The sequence below is a fragment of the Vanessa tameamea genome, chromosome 26 (genome assembly GCF_037043105.1).
Source record: "Vanessa tameamea isolate UH-Manoa-2023 chromosome 26, ilVanTame1 primary haplotype, whole genome shotgun sequence".
Classification (NCBI taxonomy): domain Eukaryota; kingdom Metazoa; phylum Arthropoda; class Insecta; order Lepidoptera; family Nymphalidae; genus Vanessa; species Vanessa tameamea.
This window is the reverse complement of record NC_087334.1, coordinates 126,047-148,319: the sequence shown is the minus strand read 5'-3', so window position 1 is coordinate 148,319 and position 22,273 is coordinate 126,047. Positions and strand designations below refer to the sequence as shown.

At 36.3% G+C, this 22,273-nt stretch overlaps 2 protein-coding genes across 3 annotated transcripts in view; one reads left to right on the top strand and one right to left on the bottom strand.

Moving 5' to 3' along the window:
• Nucleotides 1–2,748: 2,748 nt before the first annotated feature.
• On the top strand, nucleotides 2,749–14,217 carry LOC113404848 (hexokinase-2-like). The gene is made up of 10 exons (XM_026645919.2): nucleotides 2,749–2,926; nucleotides 9,120–9,273; nucleotides 9,685–9,796; nucleotides 10,428–10,534; nucleotides 11,026–11,246; nucleotides 11,722–11,930; nucleotides 12,318–12,455; nucleotides 12,816–12,958; nucleotides 13,259–13,392; nucleotides 13,620–14,217. The coding sequence occupies exons 1-10, from the start codon at nucleotides 2,759–2,761 to the stop codon at nucleotides 13,707–13,709; spliced, it is 1,476 nt and encodes a 491-aa protein (XP_026501704.1). The 5' UTR covers nucleotides 2,749–2,758; the 3' UTR covers nucleotides 13,710–14,217.
• A 372-nt stretch (nucleotides 14,218–14,589) lies between these two features.
• The window catches only part of LOC113404847 (epidermal growth factor receptor kinase substrate 8-like), a 28,556-nt gene continuing 20,872 nt past the window's right edge, over nucleotides 14,590–22,273 (bottom strand). For both annotated transcript variants that reach the window (XM_026645915.2, XM_064219112.1), the window contains 8 exons: nucleotides 21,739–21,863; nucleotides 21,182–21,325; nucleotides 20,688–20,727; nucleotides 18,407–18,529; nucleotides 17,567–17,685; nucleotides 16,949–17,137; nucleotides 15,034–16,152; nucleotides 14,590–14,971 (listed from right to left, as the gene is read on the bottom strand). In XM_026645915.2, coding sequence (XP_026501700.2) covers nucleotides 16,081–16,152; nucleotides 16,949–17,137; nucleotides 17,567–17,685; nucleotides 18,407–18,529; nucleotides 20,688–20,727; nucleotides 21,182–21,325; nucleotides 21,739–21,863 — 812 coding nt within the window. In that variant the 3' untranslated portion in view covers nucleotides 14,590–14,971; nucleotides 15,034–16,080. The remainder of the gene's footprint in view (nucleotides 14,972–15,033; nucleotides 16,153–16,948; nucleotides 17,138–17,566; nucleotides 17,686–18,406; nucleotides 18,530–20,687; nucleotides 20,728–21,181; nucleotides 21,326–21,738; nucleotides 21,864–22,273) is intronic.

Here is a 22,273-nt window from a genome sequence, read left to right as displayed (position 1 = left end):
TATATTATGTAGCTAGTATTATAAATACTACTAAAATATAACCTAAATTGTAAAAAAAGAAAATTAATTCAAACACTACAAGAAACAAAAGCTTGGCTTTAATTGGTTATAAAAATCACTTGCAAGACTCGACCCACACACATAAACGGCGACGTTAAATATAAAAGTTATAATAAGCGTTGCTGTTGTTGAAATTATATTAGCATTCAGCTAAAAAAACCGTTGATATCTTGAATATGTAGTTGGGAGAGCGATTGATGTTCGCAAGTGGGCGCGTCGCCGCGTCACAGCCGCGCCGCCGACTGCGATGTCGTGTTTCTGTTTACGCGACTATCGTGACCTGTGTGCAATAAATATATTTTTATTAATACTTTATCAAACTGCATAATAATATTTTTAACGAAGTTATTATTGTTAGCATTTATAGTTACTTCAAACAATTTAATTTCAATATCAGTTCAATTGATATGTGTTCACTTTGTTTCTCCAAAATCAAAAGAGATTATAAAATTGGATGATAGAGATATACGTTTACAATATTTAGGACATCAAATCAAAAAAACAACTCGGTTAAAAAAGTTATTTAGCCGCACTAACTATATTATTTTCACAAATTAATAATCGATACCGTTGATGTTATTTAAGTTGGTCAATCACATCACGTCAATTCTAGTTAATTTTTTTTTGTTAATTGTAGGTGGACTTACAAATGGGCTACCCGATGGTAAGTCGCCCATACACTTTGGCATTAAAAAAAAAATGATTCCTCATATTACCAATGCGCACAAACTTCGGAAACTAAGATATTAAGCCTGTAGTTACACTAGCTCACTCACCCTTTAAACCGGAACAAAGTATACAATATGGAACATGGAGAGTGGTCAGAATCTACCCTAACTCTCTAGTGTCTCTAGTCCTGTTATTAAAACAGGATATGCATCATTAATACGAGTAAATTATTCCTGTTAAAAATATTACACTCGATATATTGAAATATTTACATAAAACGAAGTCATATAAAAATACAGGAAATCGCGATTGAAATATAAATGTAATTTTCAAGATTTATCGTAATGGCGGCCGTCATTATAGCAATCTCTATTTCCTTTCAGGAAAAAACCTCGTTAGTCATTATATTTTTCATTTACACGGTTTCATTGACTTCCGATTACAATATATACATTGGTATTATAAATGATAAAAAAAGTTAAAGCTTTTAAGAAAATAACCTTTTCAGTGGGGGTCGATAATATCCCCAGGGGTCAAGATTGAGCCTACGTTGTTTACATCGCTAAACGGCCTGTAAAACATTTTCATTTCAAATAATTAACATATTAAATTTTAAACTTAGATTCCGAGACGGCTCAGCTGTAAGGGCCTTTTTGTTTGGTATGTATTAGTATTGCAGCAAAGTCCTGGAATAAGTTCCAAATCCACTTTTGCTAAAAGAGCGGAGGCCTAAACCCAGCAGGGGGACATTTATTATGTTACTTTTACTTTACCTTTAGCTACTAAAACTTAAGATAATTATGCATCGACGAGATAGGATGCCACATTCTGAGGTCTAGAAAACTGACTGGTTTAATCTACTTTCCAAATAATTGACTTAGTAGACACTGGGTAGCTTTCTCGTGTATCTTATCAGCGGACGTTTAACGTCATAGATTATACCAAAAATATTTCATAACTGATAATAGTCTTCGATTGATAATGTTACTTAAGGAGAGGATATACCTACATGTAATACTTCCTAAGGATACAGTTCCCAAGGGCTCGAGATCGGGTCAATAAAACAAAATGGGTGTCTGACAAGAAATTGTTCCTGGCTTTGAACTCACTTCGGTGTCGGATTCAAAATCGTTAAGAGAATATGCAGAAAGAACTTGTATACACAAGTGTTTGAATAACGTGTTGGTTTTTTATACGCACACATTTGTGTACTATTGTATGGCCTGCGCTGTTATTAAGTTACCGTCAAACAGCAATGCTTATCGTGATTCGGTTTATTGGACGAGTGCGCCAATTGGTGGCGAATTATAGACGATGTCGTTCCGACAATCGTTCCAGTTGATATTGTTACACTGCCAATGAAGACAGCGAAGACCACTTACCAACAGTTGGCCTATTTGTCAGTTCACCTACTTGTATATAGTAGTCCTCTTTGAATGTTATTTATAGAATGCTTTGTTATCTTCTTTCTAATGTAAAGTAACGGTTGATAGAAAGAGACAGTATTTATCTATACAGCTGCGAGACAACGGCTATAGATTGGTTTTCATGTAAATAGTGTTGGTTAAGATTGTGGTAATGTATCCTACTGAAGCTGATTAAAAAATATGATTTTTATTTTTCCGAATGACAGTCGGAAAAATTGTTATGTAATTATTTGTTACAATATTTAGTGTCTTAGATAAGAATAAGTATGTAATAGCAATAAACAAAGTACCAACCCTTATATAGTAGTTGTTACCTTTTTTCTGCAAAATTTTTCATCCTAATTTTTTTTTATTTTCATCAGTATATTAAGTAATACAACACTAAAGGAATCTTCGGCTTAATTTTGCAATGTATAATTCTAAATGATTTGCGCAAATGATGTTGCAACCCTTGCATCACCTAAGAAACTGTTCGTACAAGCGTGTTCATTCATTCTTTCTGTTCCAGCCGGTTCTTTTGCAACGTTATTACAGAAAGTTAATTTGTATATTTTTTTGTTTTGTTACAGAACATACACAACAGATTAAACAACAACACAACAATGTCGACCGCAATAGAAAACAGTTTGTCAGTAGACACTCGCGTCAACGGTCACGCGGGATACATCAATGGCAACAGTACGAGCAACGGCACTCCGAACAACTGCACCTGGGAGCAGCAGTTCTTACCACCCCCACTGCAGCTTGATGACAGAGCACGAGCTATTAAGGTACTGCCAAAATTACCTACAGACAGGTATAGTTCGTATATTAAATGAGGGTAGTCCTAGCCTCTCTAAACATGCTGCTCTAATGAGCGGTAAGTTTTGAGGTCGTTCTTACAGAACAACTCTACAGATTCTTGAAACATTTATTTTTCCTAATATAAATTGGTAAGGAAGTAAAAAGTATTTACTTAAAACCGATATTATTTTGCATTTATTTCCGTTTCCTGATCCGATGATAGCATACCGGAAATGTCTATTCTTGTGATAGCATCCTTGTGATACGAGTTAGAATGTGGCATATTTTACATGAGTTGGCTGATTTAAAGTATTTTTAATTTTAATTTCAAACATTTACTATTAAGCTAAATTAATTTATTAACAGCTACCGTGCAAGTTGTGATCGCGTGGAATGGAGGCAAGAATGCTACCAACATTTTTCTGTGTTTTACAATTACGATTATCTGGGCAAAATCACCTCAAATATGTACTAGTCCCGGAAGAACTCTTCCAAGTTGTAAACTGTTAATCGTAATTTGATTTGTAGAATTTAAAAAAAAAAAAATTTGTTATTTATTTTGATAAGGATTAATATGGCGTGTCGAATTAATTGCTCTTATGTTATCGGGTTCAGACCGATCGTCAGTGAGTGCGAAATTAAACTAAATATAAGAAAAGCATTAATATCAAGCAATTTAAGTGATAAAAATAATTAACTTTCAATTGGTTTACATTTTTTTTCTACCTAATGTTAGGTGTAGTCTACTAAGTGTAGTACCATTTTAGAATCCAGACTAAATGCGCCATATTTTAAAGCCACTTGCCAAAAGAGCGTAGTACATTTTTTTTAAAAGACAGTCACGTAAAGCTGAACGGTGTAATCTTTTTTGTGTAATGGTTGCGCAATAAAATGATGTTTTTCTAAAACTGAGGCATTTTTGAATCTATTTTAGATTACAATTTATAAAACGGTCAAGATTCGTAGTCACAAAGCTTGAAAGACTGTCACAGGATGTCAATTTCTCGATTTTTTTTAAGAAACCAATATTTTTTTAAATTATTTATAAATATTTTTTTCTTATTTTTCTGATAACCCCCATCAATTGGCCTATCGTCCATTGCCGGCTTGACATTGATTTCTGGGACACCCTTTGATAACCCTTTTCTTGTATTGTATTATATGACTTTAAGTAAACGCAATTTTGACCTATTTCTTGGTATATTTCGCGTTAAAATCGTGCAAATTAAGTCAACTGTAATGAATATGCATGCAAAACATCCTACGTGTAAAACCTCCCTCATTGTAGACTGTTAATATATAAAGGACGTATAAACGCTATTATTATTAAATAATAAAAAAATATTATAGTATATTGATTGGCCTTTCGCCCGAGGTCACCCAAAACTCTGATTTTTCCTCGTATTGATGATAAGTTTATCGTAATTACACACGAGTATCTACGCGAGCGCCTCGTCGTGCTAACTACGCGATAGTGGGCTGCGAAATAACGATTACGCCTAAAACACAAGAGCTGCATGAATAGACACCATTATCAGCACTTTATGTGAATACATACTTCATAAAACATTGGTTTTTAGACAAATAGAATATGAGAAATGGCTGTTCTGTTCTGTTCTGAAATAATTAATAATATTTCTACTCTTTCCGTCCCATCGGGTTATGACCAGGGGGGGGGGGGGGGTTAAAGTGCACTCGATAACTGGTCAGACTTTGGCAAACTTAATAAATAACTGTCAAATGAATAGCCGTAATATTACGTTATACTTACTTTTAATTATGTGAATTAATGTAATATTAATCAATAAAAAGGTTTATTACTCGATAAAATATTATTTCTATTGCTGATTAAAAAGTTAATTTGGTTCCATACAGAATAAATCATATTTATTTGTGTTTAATGAACATACCTATGAAATTCAAGTGTCGGAAAAGAGTAATTTACTGAGTTTAGCATCTATTTGCCGAATCAGCAATAACTTTAAATTTTGATTATTTTTTAAAAAATCGGTTCATTAGTGCAAAAATAAATACTTGAAAAGAAATGAAATTTTAAAATAGCAATAAGTATTGCTGTTTTAAAATTTCATAAAACGTGATTGTTATATATTATTTACATGGTTTATGAAAACAATGAGTTTAAGTGGAAGTAAGTGCTGCACGTGCAATTATTTGACGAGTTACGATTCGCTGCACTCAATTGTGACGGATGCCGCTTTGATTGACCGAGACTTCGGTAATTGTGGAGAATTAAAAGATTCCTACTATTCTATTCGACCGTTATTAAAATATACTTCAGGCGACGCTCGAGGTGACGCAGTGGTCGTAACACGTGAATCTTATCCAAAAAGATAGCGGGATCAAAGCCACACTTTTTGAATACATTTCACTCGTGTTGGATTAAAAAGAAAACATCAGGAAATCTGTATCAGATTTAACTTACCCACGTGTGTACACAAGTGTGTGTGTAGTATGTGTGTAAGCCTATATCTTCAAGAGATCCTAGCCCAGCAGTGGGACAATGATAGGCTGTTATTGACAAATTATTGACTTATCATCTTTTGATACGAGCAGCAGTACTCGTATAGTCTATTCCAATCAAAAGAGGCCAAAAGCCAAATAAACAACATTTGACATCGCATTGACGCGATGTAATTGGTCGAGAGCTTGAATAGTCTATTATCGGAACTTTGGAAGTAAAGTTAAAGTGAACATAAGTAGTTGTGGAATAGTGATGTGTTGTAAATAAACATACATTAATCAAGAATTTTTTCATAATACACAATAAAGTAGAGCTAATAGACAATCGCGTGGAATACGTAAATTCACATGTGCGATGGTTCGGGCATTGGAGCGCGGACGCAAACGCGTTACAGACTCACAGTGGAAGTCGGCCCCGCTTTGATTAATAACAACTTGTCTCAATTCAAGAGCTGTTGTAACTGATATGTCAGTCTCTCAGATTGTTAAACTGTTTAGAAATAGAATTATTACTATTTATAGGACTTCCTTAGCAATGAAAATAAATTAAAAGCATTACAATACAATAGAGAATGATTTCTCTTCAATCTCGAGGACTTGTCGATGGAACTGAAGATATTATCTCAGTGCTAGACTTTTAGCCGTGATATACAAGTTTTCTTTTCTATTAAATATCAATCTGATAGGTAATCGAGAGGTAAAATTATTTGTATCTCCAAAACTGGGCGCTACACTCGGACAGTCAATATTGTTTACTTTTAAAATTTTGGCAAATTCGTCAGAAACGCTTGTTTAACTAGTACATTATTTATTTAAGTGATATTTCTCCATAATGTAGCCTGTGTCTTAATTTCTACTATCCGTGATACGTCAGTCTTGTTATTTTTAATTGGTTCTTTCGTATGCACATATAAATAAAATAATCTCCTCTCAAAGACAATCAATACCTACATATATTCCAAGTTCCAACCATTTTTTTCAGACAGCATCCGTGGCCTTGTTTGACTTAATTGCTAAATATCTAGGTACACAAAATAATTACAATGTTTAAAAGAAATATTTTATACTTCTTCCTTGTGTATATTTATGTAATTTTGCAGGTTTTAACGTTGGTTTAAGACATATCAAAACAGTTAACATTTTTGAACAGAAAAGCTGTTAACGAAAATTTTGCTTTTATTGTTATTCACACATAACATGTCAAACAAAAAACATCAAACCTAATTATATTTCTGATCATTCGGTGGTCAACGTTAGCTTGAGATGTGCTGCGTACTATTTTCGCTTTGATAGATCTTAAGATTAAAGAGTTTAAACAGACAAACTCGTCAGCTTTATAATGTAAGCATAACATTTTGTAGACATGTACCAAGTGAGGCTTAGATACGATATCTTAATTATTTATACAATTATTACTTCGATAGTGATGTTTGTATAACAACTCCGATGAAACAAATTCACGCAAATTCAGAGCTCGCATCATACTATATGATAACTGCGCCGCTAGCGCCCCGTTTGCAAATCCAGAGAAGCGACCAAAATTTTCTAAATTATCAATTTGATGACTTGTTTGAGTAACTATTGTTTAAATTGCGATGACGTGCTCCTGATTGTTGTCAATCGAACGACACGACACAACAAATACAAGTGCAATCTCTGTTTCCACATACTAATAATCCGATGGGACGCCATACAATGCCAATTCCCAGAGTCCGGGATGCTCCTCAGAACTCTTCTGGTTTGATGTGAGGTCAACTTTGGTGAAAATTCCTACCACCATCAAAAAAAACCATAAATGCGCTATAATCTAGTGCCAATAATATATTAATGACATTGACGTCACCGGCTTCGACTTATATTACAGCAAGTACTTTAATTCTATTTTATATTGCCCCATTGGTCGGTGGTCGTGTTTATAATTGCCATAAAGATAATTTTAATTTCATCGCAAATGTTGTGATAGATACTGTTCTAAGCTTTTTATTGTCGTAGGGGATTTACTTTCTCGTTATCAGAACATTTGATAATATTCTACGTGATACCTAACGTTCGTTGTAGGAAACGTTGCATAGACTTCGTATTCTATACTTTTGTATTGTCTAAACACACCAAAAATAAATAAATAACAAATTAATTATAAAGTTTGTTAAAAATTTGCACGTTTTTATAACTGACCATATTAATTTATTTCGTATAAATAGATTTATCTTAAAGACACTCACAAATTGTACAATAATTCAGGCTGTGGTTTACATACATATAATATCCCCTTCATATATACAATGAACAATGAATAATTGTGTTAACGGGCTGTCACTGAATACGTTAAATAAATCACAAGGGGCCGAACTGTCTCGGGAATATTGCGATCATACATCTTCATAATTAATTGCCGAATCAAATGTCAGCTTAATTATCTTCAATAACATGGTCATTATGTTATCGGGTGCAGCTCGGGCCAGCTCTGCGCTGACGCTGCGAGCACCCCCCGATAACCTGCAACTGATTTTATTTTATGGCATTTTATCGTTAAATTCATAGATATCAATAAACGAGATGCCAATAAAGGTTAAACTTTAGCGATAAATTGTTTTTGGATTTTAGATATTGCTTTATACTTCATAATCTACTTTATATGTCATATACAAATAAAATTACCTAAAAGGATTTAATTTGCCATGTTTAATTTCTGTAATGAAAAAGGAACCAACGCGAATTGAAGAAGCGTGGTGGAATAAGCCTGGAATAAGCATGCTCCTGAAAAAGAGAGAAGAGCCTAGTTGTGGGCAGTTACTGTTACAGTCACATACTCGTAGTTCCGTAATCACGATAAATTTAGTACAAAGTAAAATAATAATAATAAAAATGTATTTATATCTCCTCATATATGACCAAGATCTCATGTTACAGATATGTTCACTCTGACTGATGAAATAATAATGTAAGAATAAGACGACAAGAAATAAATACAAGTTAGATTATATTTGTTAATGCGCGCGATGATTTGACGCAGAGGTGAGGGATACGATATAAGTTTAATGACTAGGAACAGTTTACATTCAAGTGAGGAGCTAGTGCCAGATTTAGGTATAACTTTAATTACTTAACACTAAACAGTTAAATATATATGTGATACACTTAAAATCACGTGATATAGTATATTTCTCAAACTTTCTGCGAAACTGTCGGCGCGGAATACACATTTCCAGACGGATGAGCTGTCAAGAGTCTATCAATATCATAAAAAACATCCGACGCCACTCAATACTAAGCCTTATTATGATAAGAGTAGGATTAACTACAACATTAAAATACTAAAGACGTATATATCTTTTAATGAAAGCCTTCCTTAATATCTTGTGATTTTTTATTTAATTGCTCTTTAATTTGTTGTATATCGATATTTTTGTATAAACCAATCAATGATTTAGTAAGTCTATCCTAGATAACACGGAAACCTAAATTTTATTTCAATAAGCAACTGCATTTGTATAACGCCTTTAAATGTTTTTAACGTCCTAGCTTTGTATCGACTACACATTATTTTTTATTTTAATCCTCTTGCTTTATTTGGAATAAAAACATTAATATTATTATTGTTTTCGAAAATCTTTGAGTTAAATATACTTTCTCTAAGATTCTCTAAGATCTCCGCTGTTAGACGGCAAGAATTAAATGAGATTTTATGAAACTTTGCAGATAGACTCCCGACTCGCAGGTCTGATGCTTTGTGGGGCGACGTTGCGACGTGTAGGCGAGGTATTCTCGCGAGAAATTGAAAACGGCCTGCGCGAACGACCTTCTAGTCTCCAAATGGAAAATACATATGTTCCTGAGCTTCCTGACGGAACCGGTGTGTTGACATTCGTTGTTATATTAATTGTAAGATGTAAACTGCAACGTAACTTATGCTATAGTTTTAATTGCCGTGATTTCTATGATAAGGGTGATTAAGCTGAAAAAAACAATTCTCTATTTAGATCAGCTCTTTATAATTTAGCCAACAACTTCAATATCGTAAAATGCCTTGCCTGCCTTGCCTTCTAAATTAGGCTTCGACGTAAAAATTGAAACAATGTTACTGATACTGATCCTATGACACAAAGTAAAGCCTAACTGGGGTAATTACACCACTACAACACGGGCACTAGCTTTCTATTTAGAAAAGTTAAAAAAAAAACATTGCAATCTTTAACAATAACACTAACTTGTATTGTAATCTTGAAAAACAAATGTCTGTAATTTATATCGTTATTTATTTCAGAGGAAGGCGTGTTCCTGGCACTCGACCTCGGTGGTACTAACTTCCGCGTGCTACTTCTGGAGCTTCAAGCTGGTCAGCTCGTCCGAGAAGATGTAAAGCAGTATCATATTAGGTATGTTTTGAATGAGTATTTGATTCCCTCTACAGTTCCTAGCATCATTTGATTAGCAATATTACATCGAGGAGCTGAGACCCAGTGTGTGGCTCTTGTGAATCACATGATAAAATCTATTTCGTGTTTATAATCGACGGTGTATATATATATACTATATTATATATATTTATATCAGATGACAATCGCCTCCAATAGCTCCTCTAACTAAAGCCTGCTCGAGTAAATATCAAGTCTTCTCCTCAAAAGAATAGAATGTCTTCGTCCAGTAGCCTGTAACATTTTGCTTCACAATTCTTTATTATTATTATTAGCTGGTATGTTTGAACTTACAATAAATAATTACTCTAAACAATATTCTTGAGAAGGTACTTAATATAGTACTTAACGATCATCTTATAATTAAACATAGAGAAGAATAGAAAAGTTTTAGCTTAGAAGATTTTTTGAAATATTTAACAAGATTCGGCTTAAAATTCGTATATCTTACGATAAGTACGCAAAAGTTGGCGCCTTTTTGGTTCCATCGATCTCTTCCACAACCTGATGAGGATTATTGCACAAAATGACTAAACATTGTTTTTTGCACATGAAATCATTAAAATAATATTTTTATGAAATTTTTGTTCAGTGACGCTTTGCGCCTCGGACCAGGTGAAGATCTTTTCAACTTCTTGGCTGACTGCGTGCAGGATTTCTTGCGCACCGAAGGCATGGAGAATGATGAACTATCCCTAGGTTTGTTATCCTGTCAACATGTTTTTGTTAAATAGTTTTGGTAAATGTCCTTCTAGTTCATTCTATTCTTCTTTTAAAGAGGTTTTGGGGTATATTCCACTACAACGTTTAGAAACTAGCGAGAAGAATCTGCAATAAACTCATTAGTTACTCTTTTCAATCTATCGAATTTATATAATATGCTTGAAAATCAACAAAATTCTAAATCCACCCTTTTTTCATTCGTGTAATCTTGTATTGAGCAATTCAATGTCTGGTATATAAATGGATTTTGCTAAAATAAAATTTATAATATTTATATTTTATTAGCAAAGTTAAGGATCGGAAACTTGGTGTTATAAGCTTATCTATAATTCTCGTGTTATGTTTACAAAATGATTGTCATTTACGTGCAACTGTTTACAAAATAAGATTGAAATTATTAGCAAAATAGATTACATAAAGCGATGACCGTAGCTCCTTACCTTGTTAATTTATTCTCTTGTCGCCAGGATTCACATTTTCGTTTCCAATGAAGCAACATTCGATATCATCGGGCGAGCTCATCACGTGGACCAAGAGTTTTAAATGCGGCGGTATGGAGGGCGTGGACGTGGCAGCGCTGCTGCAGCGCTGTCTGCACGCGCGCGGCCTGCGCGTCACCGTGCAAGTGTTACTCAACGACACCACGGGCACGCTGGTTGCAGGCGCGCAGCTCGATCCTGCAGTTGTGGTATGTTTATTTTTTAGTCAATTACTAGGAATAGATGATTTAGACGTTCTGGTTTGAAAGGTAAGTGAACCAGTATAATTAACCAGTATTGTATAGGAGTAACAGGCACGAGTGATAAATATCTCAGCCCACGAGGTTGGGAGCACATTCGTGATGTAAGGAATTGGTAATATTTCTTACAGTCCCAATGTGTTTGAGTGAAGGTGACCACTTGACACCTGGAGACCCATTTGCTCGTTAGCCTGCTTATATAATAAAGATGTGTGGTACATCCCAATCCAGGAAGCTCCCAGTGCTTAGAGCAAACGAATCTTAGCCGAGGATTGCGGGTAAAAATCGTCGTAGTTTGTGTTTGTTCAAAACTCGTGTGACTACCACCGTCTATGGGGATATTCGTAGGCGGGGTTGCTGGGCTGTGGGCTGAATGGGTGATTTCAGGCTAATGCGTTATCATGCTTCGTTATTTAATTTCCAGATCGGAGTTATAATGGGCACGGGCTCCAACGGCTGCTATATGGAGCGCGCGGAGCGCGTGCAGCACTGGGAGGCCGCGCATGAGCGAGTGCAGGACGTGTGCGTGGACATCGAATGGGGCGCCTTCGGGGACAATGGCTGCCTCTCTTTCTTACGTACCGAGTTCGACAAGGAGGTCGATGACAATTCTCTCCTCGCTACATCGTTTACGTATGTATTGCAATTGTTTTCATCTTTAAAGATGTCTTTTCTCGTGCTCTCATTTTCAGTTGTTCCTTGAATACTTATCTGAGAGTTTTCTATGTACTCTTAAGGTTTTTTTGAGTTAGAACGCTACCATTATAAATTTCTCCTTTAAATCAAACAAAGAAATCAAGGAAATCACTGCGCTTCGTAAATTTATAATTCGTGTAGACTTAAACGGGGAACAAAAGCTTGTGGATCTTATATTGAAAGTTACATATTTAAACAAAATATTGCTTGTTAAGTCGTTGATAGATTAACTAAACAGCTCGAGGCTTAGAGCTGATTATGAGAGTTAGGGAATAACAATATTTTATTGCGTAGTTGACTAATGTCTAAAATAATAAATTATAGCTTTGAGAAGTACATCGGCGGCAAGTACCTGGGAGAGTTGCTGTGCGCGGTGCTGAGTGGGCTGGCGCGCGATGGGCTCTTCCCCGCAATCCCTGCGCGCGGCTCGCTGCTGTCTGCACATGTTAGCCTCTTCGAGGAGTGAGTTGTTTATAAATATTTATTTAACAGGGAAAAACTTTGACAAGGTCGTGTCTGTATGTTGAGTAAGTAGTTTAAACAAATAAATATATAAATAACTAAATATAAGAAATAAAATTGTTATTAAAAATCACATAAAACTTAAAACATTTATAAAAAATAAGTTTAAGCGATATTAGTTAAAACCGTATATACCTAATCGAAAGAGAAAGAGAGGGAAAGAATACTTGGAGGGGCATAATGCTTTCCTTACGTGACGATTTCTGTCAGTTCTCTCTTCTGAAAGTCACTTAAAAGAACTTCGTTCCAACTAACAAAAGTAGTATTATAAATTTGTAAAAGCAGTCTTCCCATTTCCAGAGAGAACGTGGCGGGCGTGTGCTCGCGCACGGCGGAGGCGCTGCGGGACGCGTGCGGCCGCGCCGTCTCGCGGCACGACGCGCTCGTGGCGCAGCACGTCGCCAGGGTCATCTCCAACCGCGCCGCGCAGCTCGTCTCTGTCTGTGAGTACGGCAAGGGGATATTTCACTATCACTGGCAAAAAGGAAAAAAACGGCATAAAAATGAAATTTATAGCAAATCTTGGAAGAGGTGGCTTTGTGGATTCTTTTGAACAGTTCAGACATATTTTGAGCTGACTCCAGATATTATCCTTCACCGCCGAGCATTATATGAATATACATAATCTCAGGCCAACAGAAACTCAGTTATGCCTGGACTCGCATTCTCATGTCATCATTCCCACTCGTGCCATCTCCTTATAAGATTATATACATTTAGTTACGGACCGTACTCCATGTCAGGTATCGCGACGCTGCTGCGCCGTATGTCGCGCGCGCACGTGTCCGTGGCGGTGGACGGGTCGGTGTTCAAGCGCCACCCGCGTATCCGCACGCTCATGGAGAGGTACATCGCGCTGCTCGCACCGAACCACAAGGTATTGATTGTTTACGACCGCTCACTAATATTCACACGTCCAGCTGCACATTCGCGTATGTCTTGTGTTAAAATGGAGTGTCAGTAATAAAATATTCTAGAACACGAGTGTGTGCGCAAAATACAGGCGCATAAGCTAGAAAGTTTTCAATAGATCATAGCTGATGAGTATTTGATACATATGTAGAAGAATAGTCTCACTAAGTCGTGCTATTTTGTTTGTATCAGTTCTCGCTGCTGGGCGCGGAGGACGGCAGCGGCAAGGGCAGCGCGCTCACCGCCGCCATCGCCGCCAGGATCGCGGCGCGCTCGCTCTAAGTTTTACGAGCGTTTTGACCATCGCGCTCATTCAGAAATAAGAATTGTATTTATTTCAGAGGAGTGGGAGAGAGTTATGACCAATATAACTTTCGCATTTTCATATACACGTCCAGTAACATCGCTTTCGTCTAATGTCTTAAACATTGATCGAAGGGACAAACATTGATCTTAATAGTGACCGCTCATTGGTCGTCTATTGCGACATCAGTTGCCATCCACCAATGACGATTCAAATTCTGATGAGTTGATCTGACTTTGATCAGCGTTGAAACATTTAGATCACCAATGAATTGGTTACTATGCAACCATAGAGTTACATATTGTTAGAGCTGCATACTGCTAGCGATATTTCCTTATTTTTGGATAGCGATAGTACTGTTATTTATTATATTCATGTATCTGTATAAAAAAAAAACGTGTTTGCGTACAAAATAGTAGGTGAAATGTACACATTATAACTTTGTAAATGATTTGATATCGTCTGTTTTAAAGATTCTAATTGCATTGAAACCACTAAATCTTGAACATTTTTAAGAATGACGGTATTTATGGTTCTTATATTAATTTTCCTGAATGTATCATTTGAACCAGCTCGGGCTCCAAACGACCTCTGTTTCGAGGCTGTCTCCTATGTGATCGTACCGCGACTCAGTTCGTGTGGTCGGTAGGATCTTTTTAAATGATAATAATTTGAATTTTACTCGCACATACATATCACAACATTTTATCAGTCTGCGCGTCATGATGACACGAGGGGTAATAATCCGGAACACGAGTACATTTAATAATGTCTGATTAATAACTCATTTAAAACCGAAATTGATTATAATAATATAAACTGATTTTGTAGACTTATGTAGTATTGGTCTAAAACATATTTTACAAATAAATATGGCCAGGCGTTGTAGGGAGGCCGCAAAGTCTGAAGTGTAGCTGTGCGCATGCGTGTGTGTCGTCGCTCGCGGGTCGAGTTGTTCGATGTGTTTTGTAGTAAAATATACAAAAGATAATATATAGTTATTAGAAAGTAAGATACTATTATTCGTGCCATACTCATTAGATATACTTTTATTGGATCGTATTGGACGGGAGGATATTTTAGACTTGGTCGTGAATCATTTTAAGATGTCAAACAGTAATAAGAGAGTTCAAATGTAGCTGTTCCCTGTCAGATTGGATTGTCGAATGTCTGTGACGTCACAAATTAGATTTAAGTTTGAAGTTTCCTTTATACAGCATTAGTAATATTCAAAATGAAACTAAATTGTATTTACATTTTCTCTGCAAGCAAGCATTAATATTGTTTTAGGAGAGTAAGGACGTCCACGTCGCTGAATGGCGTGTATAGGGCGTTCTTTCAAGACAGTTTGATGTCTAATTAATCGATGCTTTCCGTGTAATGAATACGAATAATCAAATTATAAAAAACCTTCATATTGTGACGTCACTGATGTAACGGCTTCGTTTGACCAAGTGACATCAGAGAGGGTGACTCCAGTGATTGTAATCGTAAGATTTGAAGTGATTTATCTAAATAGAATGAATGTATTACATTAAGTATCAGGGTTGGGTAGGATAGATATTAAACGAAAATAAAAGACTATTTTACGGCAACTAAATAAATATACGGATATTGTAACATAGAACTATTTACATAATGTTAATAGTAATAGAAACTCAAAATAGAAGGATATATTTATTATTAAAGTAAGTGCTCTACTTACCGTAGCTTAGGAAGCTGGTGATAAGCATATGTAACGTTTACCTATTGTTTACATTCGTTTATTAGAAATGATAACGACATATTAGTTATTATATTTTACATTGTTAGAAAACAAAACTCGCAGCTTTATATTTTAATATTATCTGTACAAAAAAGGTACTTACGTGTTACCGCCACCGCAGCCAAATGAAAAACAGGCGAATGCAGCGATATAGGCTAGGTTAAGTTTTATTTATTTCAACTTAAACTAATCGATGTTGCTTGATTTTTATTTGGCTGCGGTGGCGTTCAATTGTAAGTGGCCATAAAAATATTATTGTTTTATAATTTTAAGACAAGATTGAATAAATAATCGAATTATTGCAACATAATCTTTTATTAAAACTCCCATCTGTTACTTCTTGTATCGCTATTTTAACAAATAAAAGAGAAAATGAAATACCGTAACGAATAACATTAAAAAAATTACAGTATATTATCTATAAGAAAACCTATAACTTTTAAATCATTAATTAAATTAATATTAGCAATAAGAGGAACTTCTGTGATAATCCGGAAGATCGAACATGTCACGTGTGGTCTCCGGGTTTCCTGTGCTAGTATTGATTGACTTGTGCATGTTGTGCATGTTCCTGGGCTCGTCGATCAGGAGACCTCGACCTTCTCGCGCACCTTGCGCAGGATGCTCTGCAGCTCTGACGCTGATGTCGTCTTGTACTGTGCGCGTGAAAGCAACCAACACAGAGATACACCATTAATTAATTATTTAACTTTGATTAAATTCCGAGTTTGCTAGTGAATAGAACGGGTGTAGTTAGGAGGATAATGTCTTGGACCTCGAGACTCCAACAGTTTGTCTTATTTTAGTTGATATTCGTATTAATACATGATAATATGTTCTGAAGCAATATTTTGTGTATTTACAAAAGATCAATTTTAGCATAAAATAAAATTACCTTATACGAAAAAAAAGTTTAATATGTAACATGAAGTTGCTCATTTTGCAAAGTCAATAGATAACTGATTTGCGTTTACTTGAGTTGCACGAAATTGTGCTCGGTATATCTTTTGTTTATAGCCTTAGTAGGAGGACGTTCAAATAGGTCATCTGATGGTCATCACTGGCATAGACATTGGTGTCATATGAAAATTTTAACCATTTCTTGCATAGCCGATGCGCCACCAATCTTGGCAACTGAGTTGTTACGACTCTTGTGCCTGTAGTTACATTGGCACGCTCGCCTCTCAAACCAGAACACAAAATACAAAGTATTGCTGGCGGTAGGATAATATAAGGGCGCGGTTCCAACCCCGACGGGCTTGCACAAAGACCTACCACCCGGTAACACATCTTATAGCATTATATATTTATGGTTTTTTATAGCCAATTATCAAAAAAATGGTAGTATTTTAGAAAGTGTAAGCTAATTGTACTATATTGGGATTTTAATTATTATCATTAAGTCATTAACATTTAGTACCAACAGTCCGCGTTATTAAAATGTTTGGTTACCCCAGACACGTTTCTCTGCACAAGGACCTGGCTGTAGAGACGCTTGCCTTCGTCCTGTCCGAGCACGCGCTCCAGCTGCGTGCGCGAGAGAGCAAACAGCTGATGGCCAGATACCCGCAGTTGTTTCTGAGCCGTCGAGCTGAAGCCCTTCGCTTCTAACCAAGCTGCTACTTCATCAGGATTTGATTTCTAAGAAAATCAGTTTTTCTTGTAATGGTTTTTTTTTTAAATTAATTTCTAAGTAGTCAATGAGTTCAACTTTAATAACAACAACACCTTTTCTCTACAACACATACATAATAATTATATAAACATAAGCAAACGAAGAATAATACAAATCAGATTTTGTCCTCAAGAAAACAATCTCCCCCGAACATTTGGGCACAAGACTCGCCGTAGTTGTAAGAAAGCAGCTGGTAGGAAGAGGAACACACTCTGACCGACAGACATTAAACACATCTATGAATATTGATGTCTATAAATAAAAGATATTTTATACCAACTACTTATTTGTCATGACAAATCAAATATATCAGTTTTTCTAGGCCAATTATCGAATATTAATTAAAAGTTTACTAAACAACCTAATGTTTCACTGGTGAAAGTTGTGTACGTTACCTGGTGTATGAAAATGTCAGGGGTTTTTTTGAAGTCGAGCCGGCGTTGCTGGATCTGGGGTAAAACCATCTTCAATTCCTCGTGCAGGCCGCTACTGGTGCTCGTTACTGACTTCGTCGCTGGTGAGTTAGTAAATATAAAATTACCACCACACAATAACACCACACTGAAGAGTGGTAATGATTTGTCTATAATTATATTTTTTACTATAATATATTTTCCTTATACTACTATATTACCTATATATTATATACGCAATATTTTCGAGTATATGAAATCTTCACAAAGGGCTATAAACTGCTTCAGTATTTTTTAAATTTAATGCTATATAAGTTGAAACAGCCACCGGACCGCACTACTTATAAAGTGTAGTAGGACTTGGAGGGGCTTTAGACTTCTTTAAGCAGCTATACCATATTTTTGATGCGAATCTTGCGTACATTCCTTATTGAGTTATGTTTAGTCTGGTTTGTCGTAATATGCTATCTTTACATAATATAAAACAAAGTTGCTTCCCGCCATCTGTTCGCTTAGATATTTTAAACTCCGCAACAGATGATTAATAATCAGAGTAATTCAAGAGAAAGGTTTATACGTATTCGTCAACTACTTTTTATATCTTCTTTAATCTAAAATTTGTGTATATACCCTTATTGTGACCCAATTACAATAATACATCTTATATTTATTGTAAATACAGCACCTGATTAGCATGTATTTGTATATATATTTGTATTCATATAGGTATTACTACGCCATGTCATGTCCCAGTGTCGTTTCATTTTATTGTATACCACCCGTATGTGAGGGCAACTCCAAAAGTATCAGGGATTCGCTTACACTTCATGGTGTCAGTTTTGAGGGGCACGATCACGGGTGCTGGCGTCGGAGGTTCGGGTGGTGGCGGCGGCGGCGGTGGAGGAGGTGGTACCACCTTCTCAACCTTACGTGGCGATTCTGGAACTGAGGTATAGTATGCAATCTTTGATTCGATAAATACTGTAAAAGTATTTTCTATGTAGTATTTCTTATTAGAGATTTAACACAATTTATTGATATTTATCGGGATATTTTTATAAAAGTATTGCTTCTAGAATCATAATGAAATTCGTCTTTATTGTATTTATAATTAGAAGTTAGATATTTTGACAATTGACCATTTGAATCATTTTACTACTTCTTATATCGAGATATTTTTTATATTTATTGTAAATACATGAAAAAAGCAAATAGCTGTTTAGCCATTTCTACTAGACAACATAATTAAAATGGACATTCTAACGGAGTCTAGGTAGGTAAGTATTAAACATAATATTTAACAACACTTACAAGTTAATGATTATTTTAAAATATTATTTGCTAATAACGCACATTGTTAGCATAACACTTACCGCGACACGTCACGCCACAGACAACACAGGCATAAGCAAAGCACACACAGCTCACTCTAATGATTGTAGAAATATTTTAAATATATTATTTCAGGACGAAAATTGAAACGTTTAGATATGTTGTGTTATTTTTTTCTTTAATTAAATCGAACAGGAAGGCGGAAAGAATAGACTAGTTTAAGTACTTTTTAAATAGTTTATTCAGGGTATAAAATGTAAATATAACAAGGAGTATATTCGGTTGCAGAGGTGAGCGGAGCGGGTCGACTCTGCAAAGCTATTTTGTAAGAAACGAATACGAAACTCGGCCCGACCATAGAATGCTTGGACCGTTATATGGCGATGGACTTGTATATTATCACTCTATAACATTTAACGATCGAGTTCTACGTCGGGTTCCAAGTTTGTTCTTACGAAATAATAGCTCTGTTGTCAATTTCAAATTGATTACAGTTCTCATCGGAGTCCGGTCGCTGAGAGAATGCGTTCCTTATTTACTATATCTGTCTAGTCTAGCAGTTGGTGACTGCAAACATAAACAGTTCACATAATTTGTATTTAGAATAAATTTTAGCTATATTATTATAACATTTATTGTAAGTTAAAAAAATTATATTACTCGACTGCAGGGCAGACAATTGATGATAATATGTTTATCGTAAATTCTTCGCCAATTCAAAGTCACGTTGTCCATTCGATCACGAATCTGTCCAAAACGCATTCTCCCTGTGGCCGGACATGTGGTTAGTGACGCTATATACAATGTACCAGTGTACTTTATTAAGAAAAACATTATTGGTAATCACCCCCTCCCGCCCCCAGTACAAAATACATATGAGTTTAGATAATAATGAGTTGATTTACAAAACATCTATCATATAACTTAGACGTACGATAATAATTTATTATTGAAGTAAAAATATAGACTCTGTTAATAAAACAAATATTCTAAGTTATATATTATATAACTCCAGACTCGCTGCATTAAATAAAACATAGCACTATTGATTAATATCAGACTTGTAGGTCACTAATAGCGCTGATGTTGACAATTCTTTCAAAGATATACATATATTTTATCGAAATGTTTAGTGTTGAAACCAAGTTACAATTTTATAACGCTGATACAGCAGTAAACGATACATCAAGCGTACACACACAGTTACGACTACACACGCACAAACACAAACTAGACGTGTCAGTGAAAGTATCGTCCGACCGATACAGGTGCCCTGTGGAGTCGGCACTGCGCTTCGACGTTCCCAGCGAATAGCAACACACACGCAGAAGTGAGACAGACACGACAACACGCACACACGCACGCGGCCGACGCGTTCCGAGCCCGGCGCCGTCGACTCGATGCGGACAAACTATGTCAGTACGTGTCTACACGAACACGAGCGCACGTGACGCGGAATAATAAATATCTTAAATCGATATATAAATTATGACTAAGCGATGTCCTGACGGACTGCACGCGCGTGCGTTAAGCGCTTTGGTAGAGGACGTCCAGAGATGGGGAGGTGAGTACTTGTAGCGTCACATACGTTTACATATGGGAGTATGAGTATATATGTGAGGCTACAGGTTCAAGTCGAGTTATCGGCGGCGCTAGAAATATCGGAACTCGCCCTTCTTGCCGAGGCGCTCGCGGCGCACCCAGTCGGCGCCCCCGGGGCCCCCCGCACCACCTCCACCCGCACCCCCCGCCGCGCCTCTACCCGCCATACCGGTAGGACTGCTGCCGCCGGAGCCCCTTCCACCGCTCTCCTGATGGATAAAGTGTATGTTTTGAGAAGGAGCAGTTAGTGAATAGATACATATTATGATATTAAAAACTCGTGATAAACCGCTTCGTTGGTCCCGATCACTAACTATTTTGTCAAAAGGGTGATAGTTGTTATTGATCAGGATGTATTATCGGTCCAGTAATCCTCAGTGGCAGACCTCAATCTGAGACTTATGTTGTAAACTCCTGTGTCTTGGAAAGCACGCAAAGCTGTTGGTCGTACGCCTGAATTTTCTTCGGTTGTGGAAATAGAGAGTGCGCTTGTGTAATATGTCGTTGGCAGTTGGCTTGTCTCTCTTGAGACCGGTTGCCGAGGCCGGAATCGGCCAGTAGACATAAGTATATATTTATAAAATATATACTAGATAGGATATCTTTAAATAAAAGATATTATTTTATAAAAAAAATACAATTTGAGTGTTTTTAACGCTTTACCTGATAATGCGTGTAGATGGGGTTGGGGTAGAGATGCGGCGAGGAGGGCGGCGACAGCGCGGGCGCCACGATGGTGTGCGGCACGTGCGCCGTCACGCCTCGCCGGTTGCGCGCCTTCCACCACTTGCGGGAGTCGTCCAGCACCTGGGGTTACGTCACTGGTAGTTTACTTTAAGCATATACGATTTTATAGGGGTCACTTCGCTCTCGAGTTTATCTATGTTAAGGTGTTTTAGAGGGTAATAAGAAATGTTTTTTCTCAGAGAATATAAAATTCAATAAAAGGGTGTCGCGTTATAAACATAAATACGTAAAAGTGTGTCGATATATTTTTATTTAGTATGGTACCATTAAAGTTGAAAAGAGCAGAGGATGGGGCTATGACCTTAGCACTGAAAGACTGGCTACGATGTTTTTATTAAGTACATCCATCGTTTGACTGTGTAACCACCCACACACAAGCTCACCAAAAAATTGGGATATTTAAAAGCAAATAATGATAACGATGAGCAGTCGAAGAATGACTTGTGCAAATGTGCCGAATGAAATGTACCTACCTCTAAGTACTCCCCGCGTACAACGGTCAGCTCCTTGTCATTGTTGGCGGTGCGGGGGTAGGTGACGCGCACCACCCGCCCCCCGCGCGCAGACACGCCCCTCGCCCACGCCTCGCCTAAGTCATCTAGAAAGAGCAATATCTTTGAAATATTTGATAATTACATACATTTGTAATCTTAATTTAAGGTTTAGTTAATTTAAAATTATGCAATAAAACTTTATCCCATTTATTGACAATTATAATAATAGTCAGATAGTTCAGATACTGTCCCATCGCATGCAACTTCCTCAATGCGTCGCTAATTACGGGATGTTACGGGATTACATCTTGTTATGTCATTGTGTCAATCGACGGTTCATCTTTAAAATTGGAACACATTCTAATAGGATAATTGACGCGTAGGCCAAGACTTGTAGCAAGTTTGTATTTTAAAACAATATTGGTGAAGCAAAAATTAAGTAAAATCCATACAATTGAACTTTATTTAAGAAGGCTCAGAAATTCAGATAGAGATTTTACAAGATCAGATTCTA

Coding starts and splice junctions, on each gene's coding strand:
- LOC113404848 (XM_026645919.2), top strand. CDS start 2,759: ATGTCGACCGCAATAGAAAACAGTTTGTCAGTAGACACTCGCGTCAAC. Junction 9,797..10,427: donor GTAAAGCAGTATCATATTAG/GTATGTTTTGAA, acceptor ATTTTTGTTCAG/TGACGCTTTGCGCCTCGGAC. Junction 12,456..12,815: donor CATGTTAGCCTCTTCGAGGA/GTGAGTTGTTTA, acceptor TCCCATTTCCAG/AGAGAACGTGGCGGGCGTGT.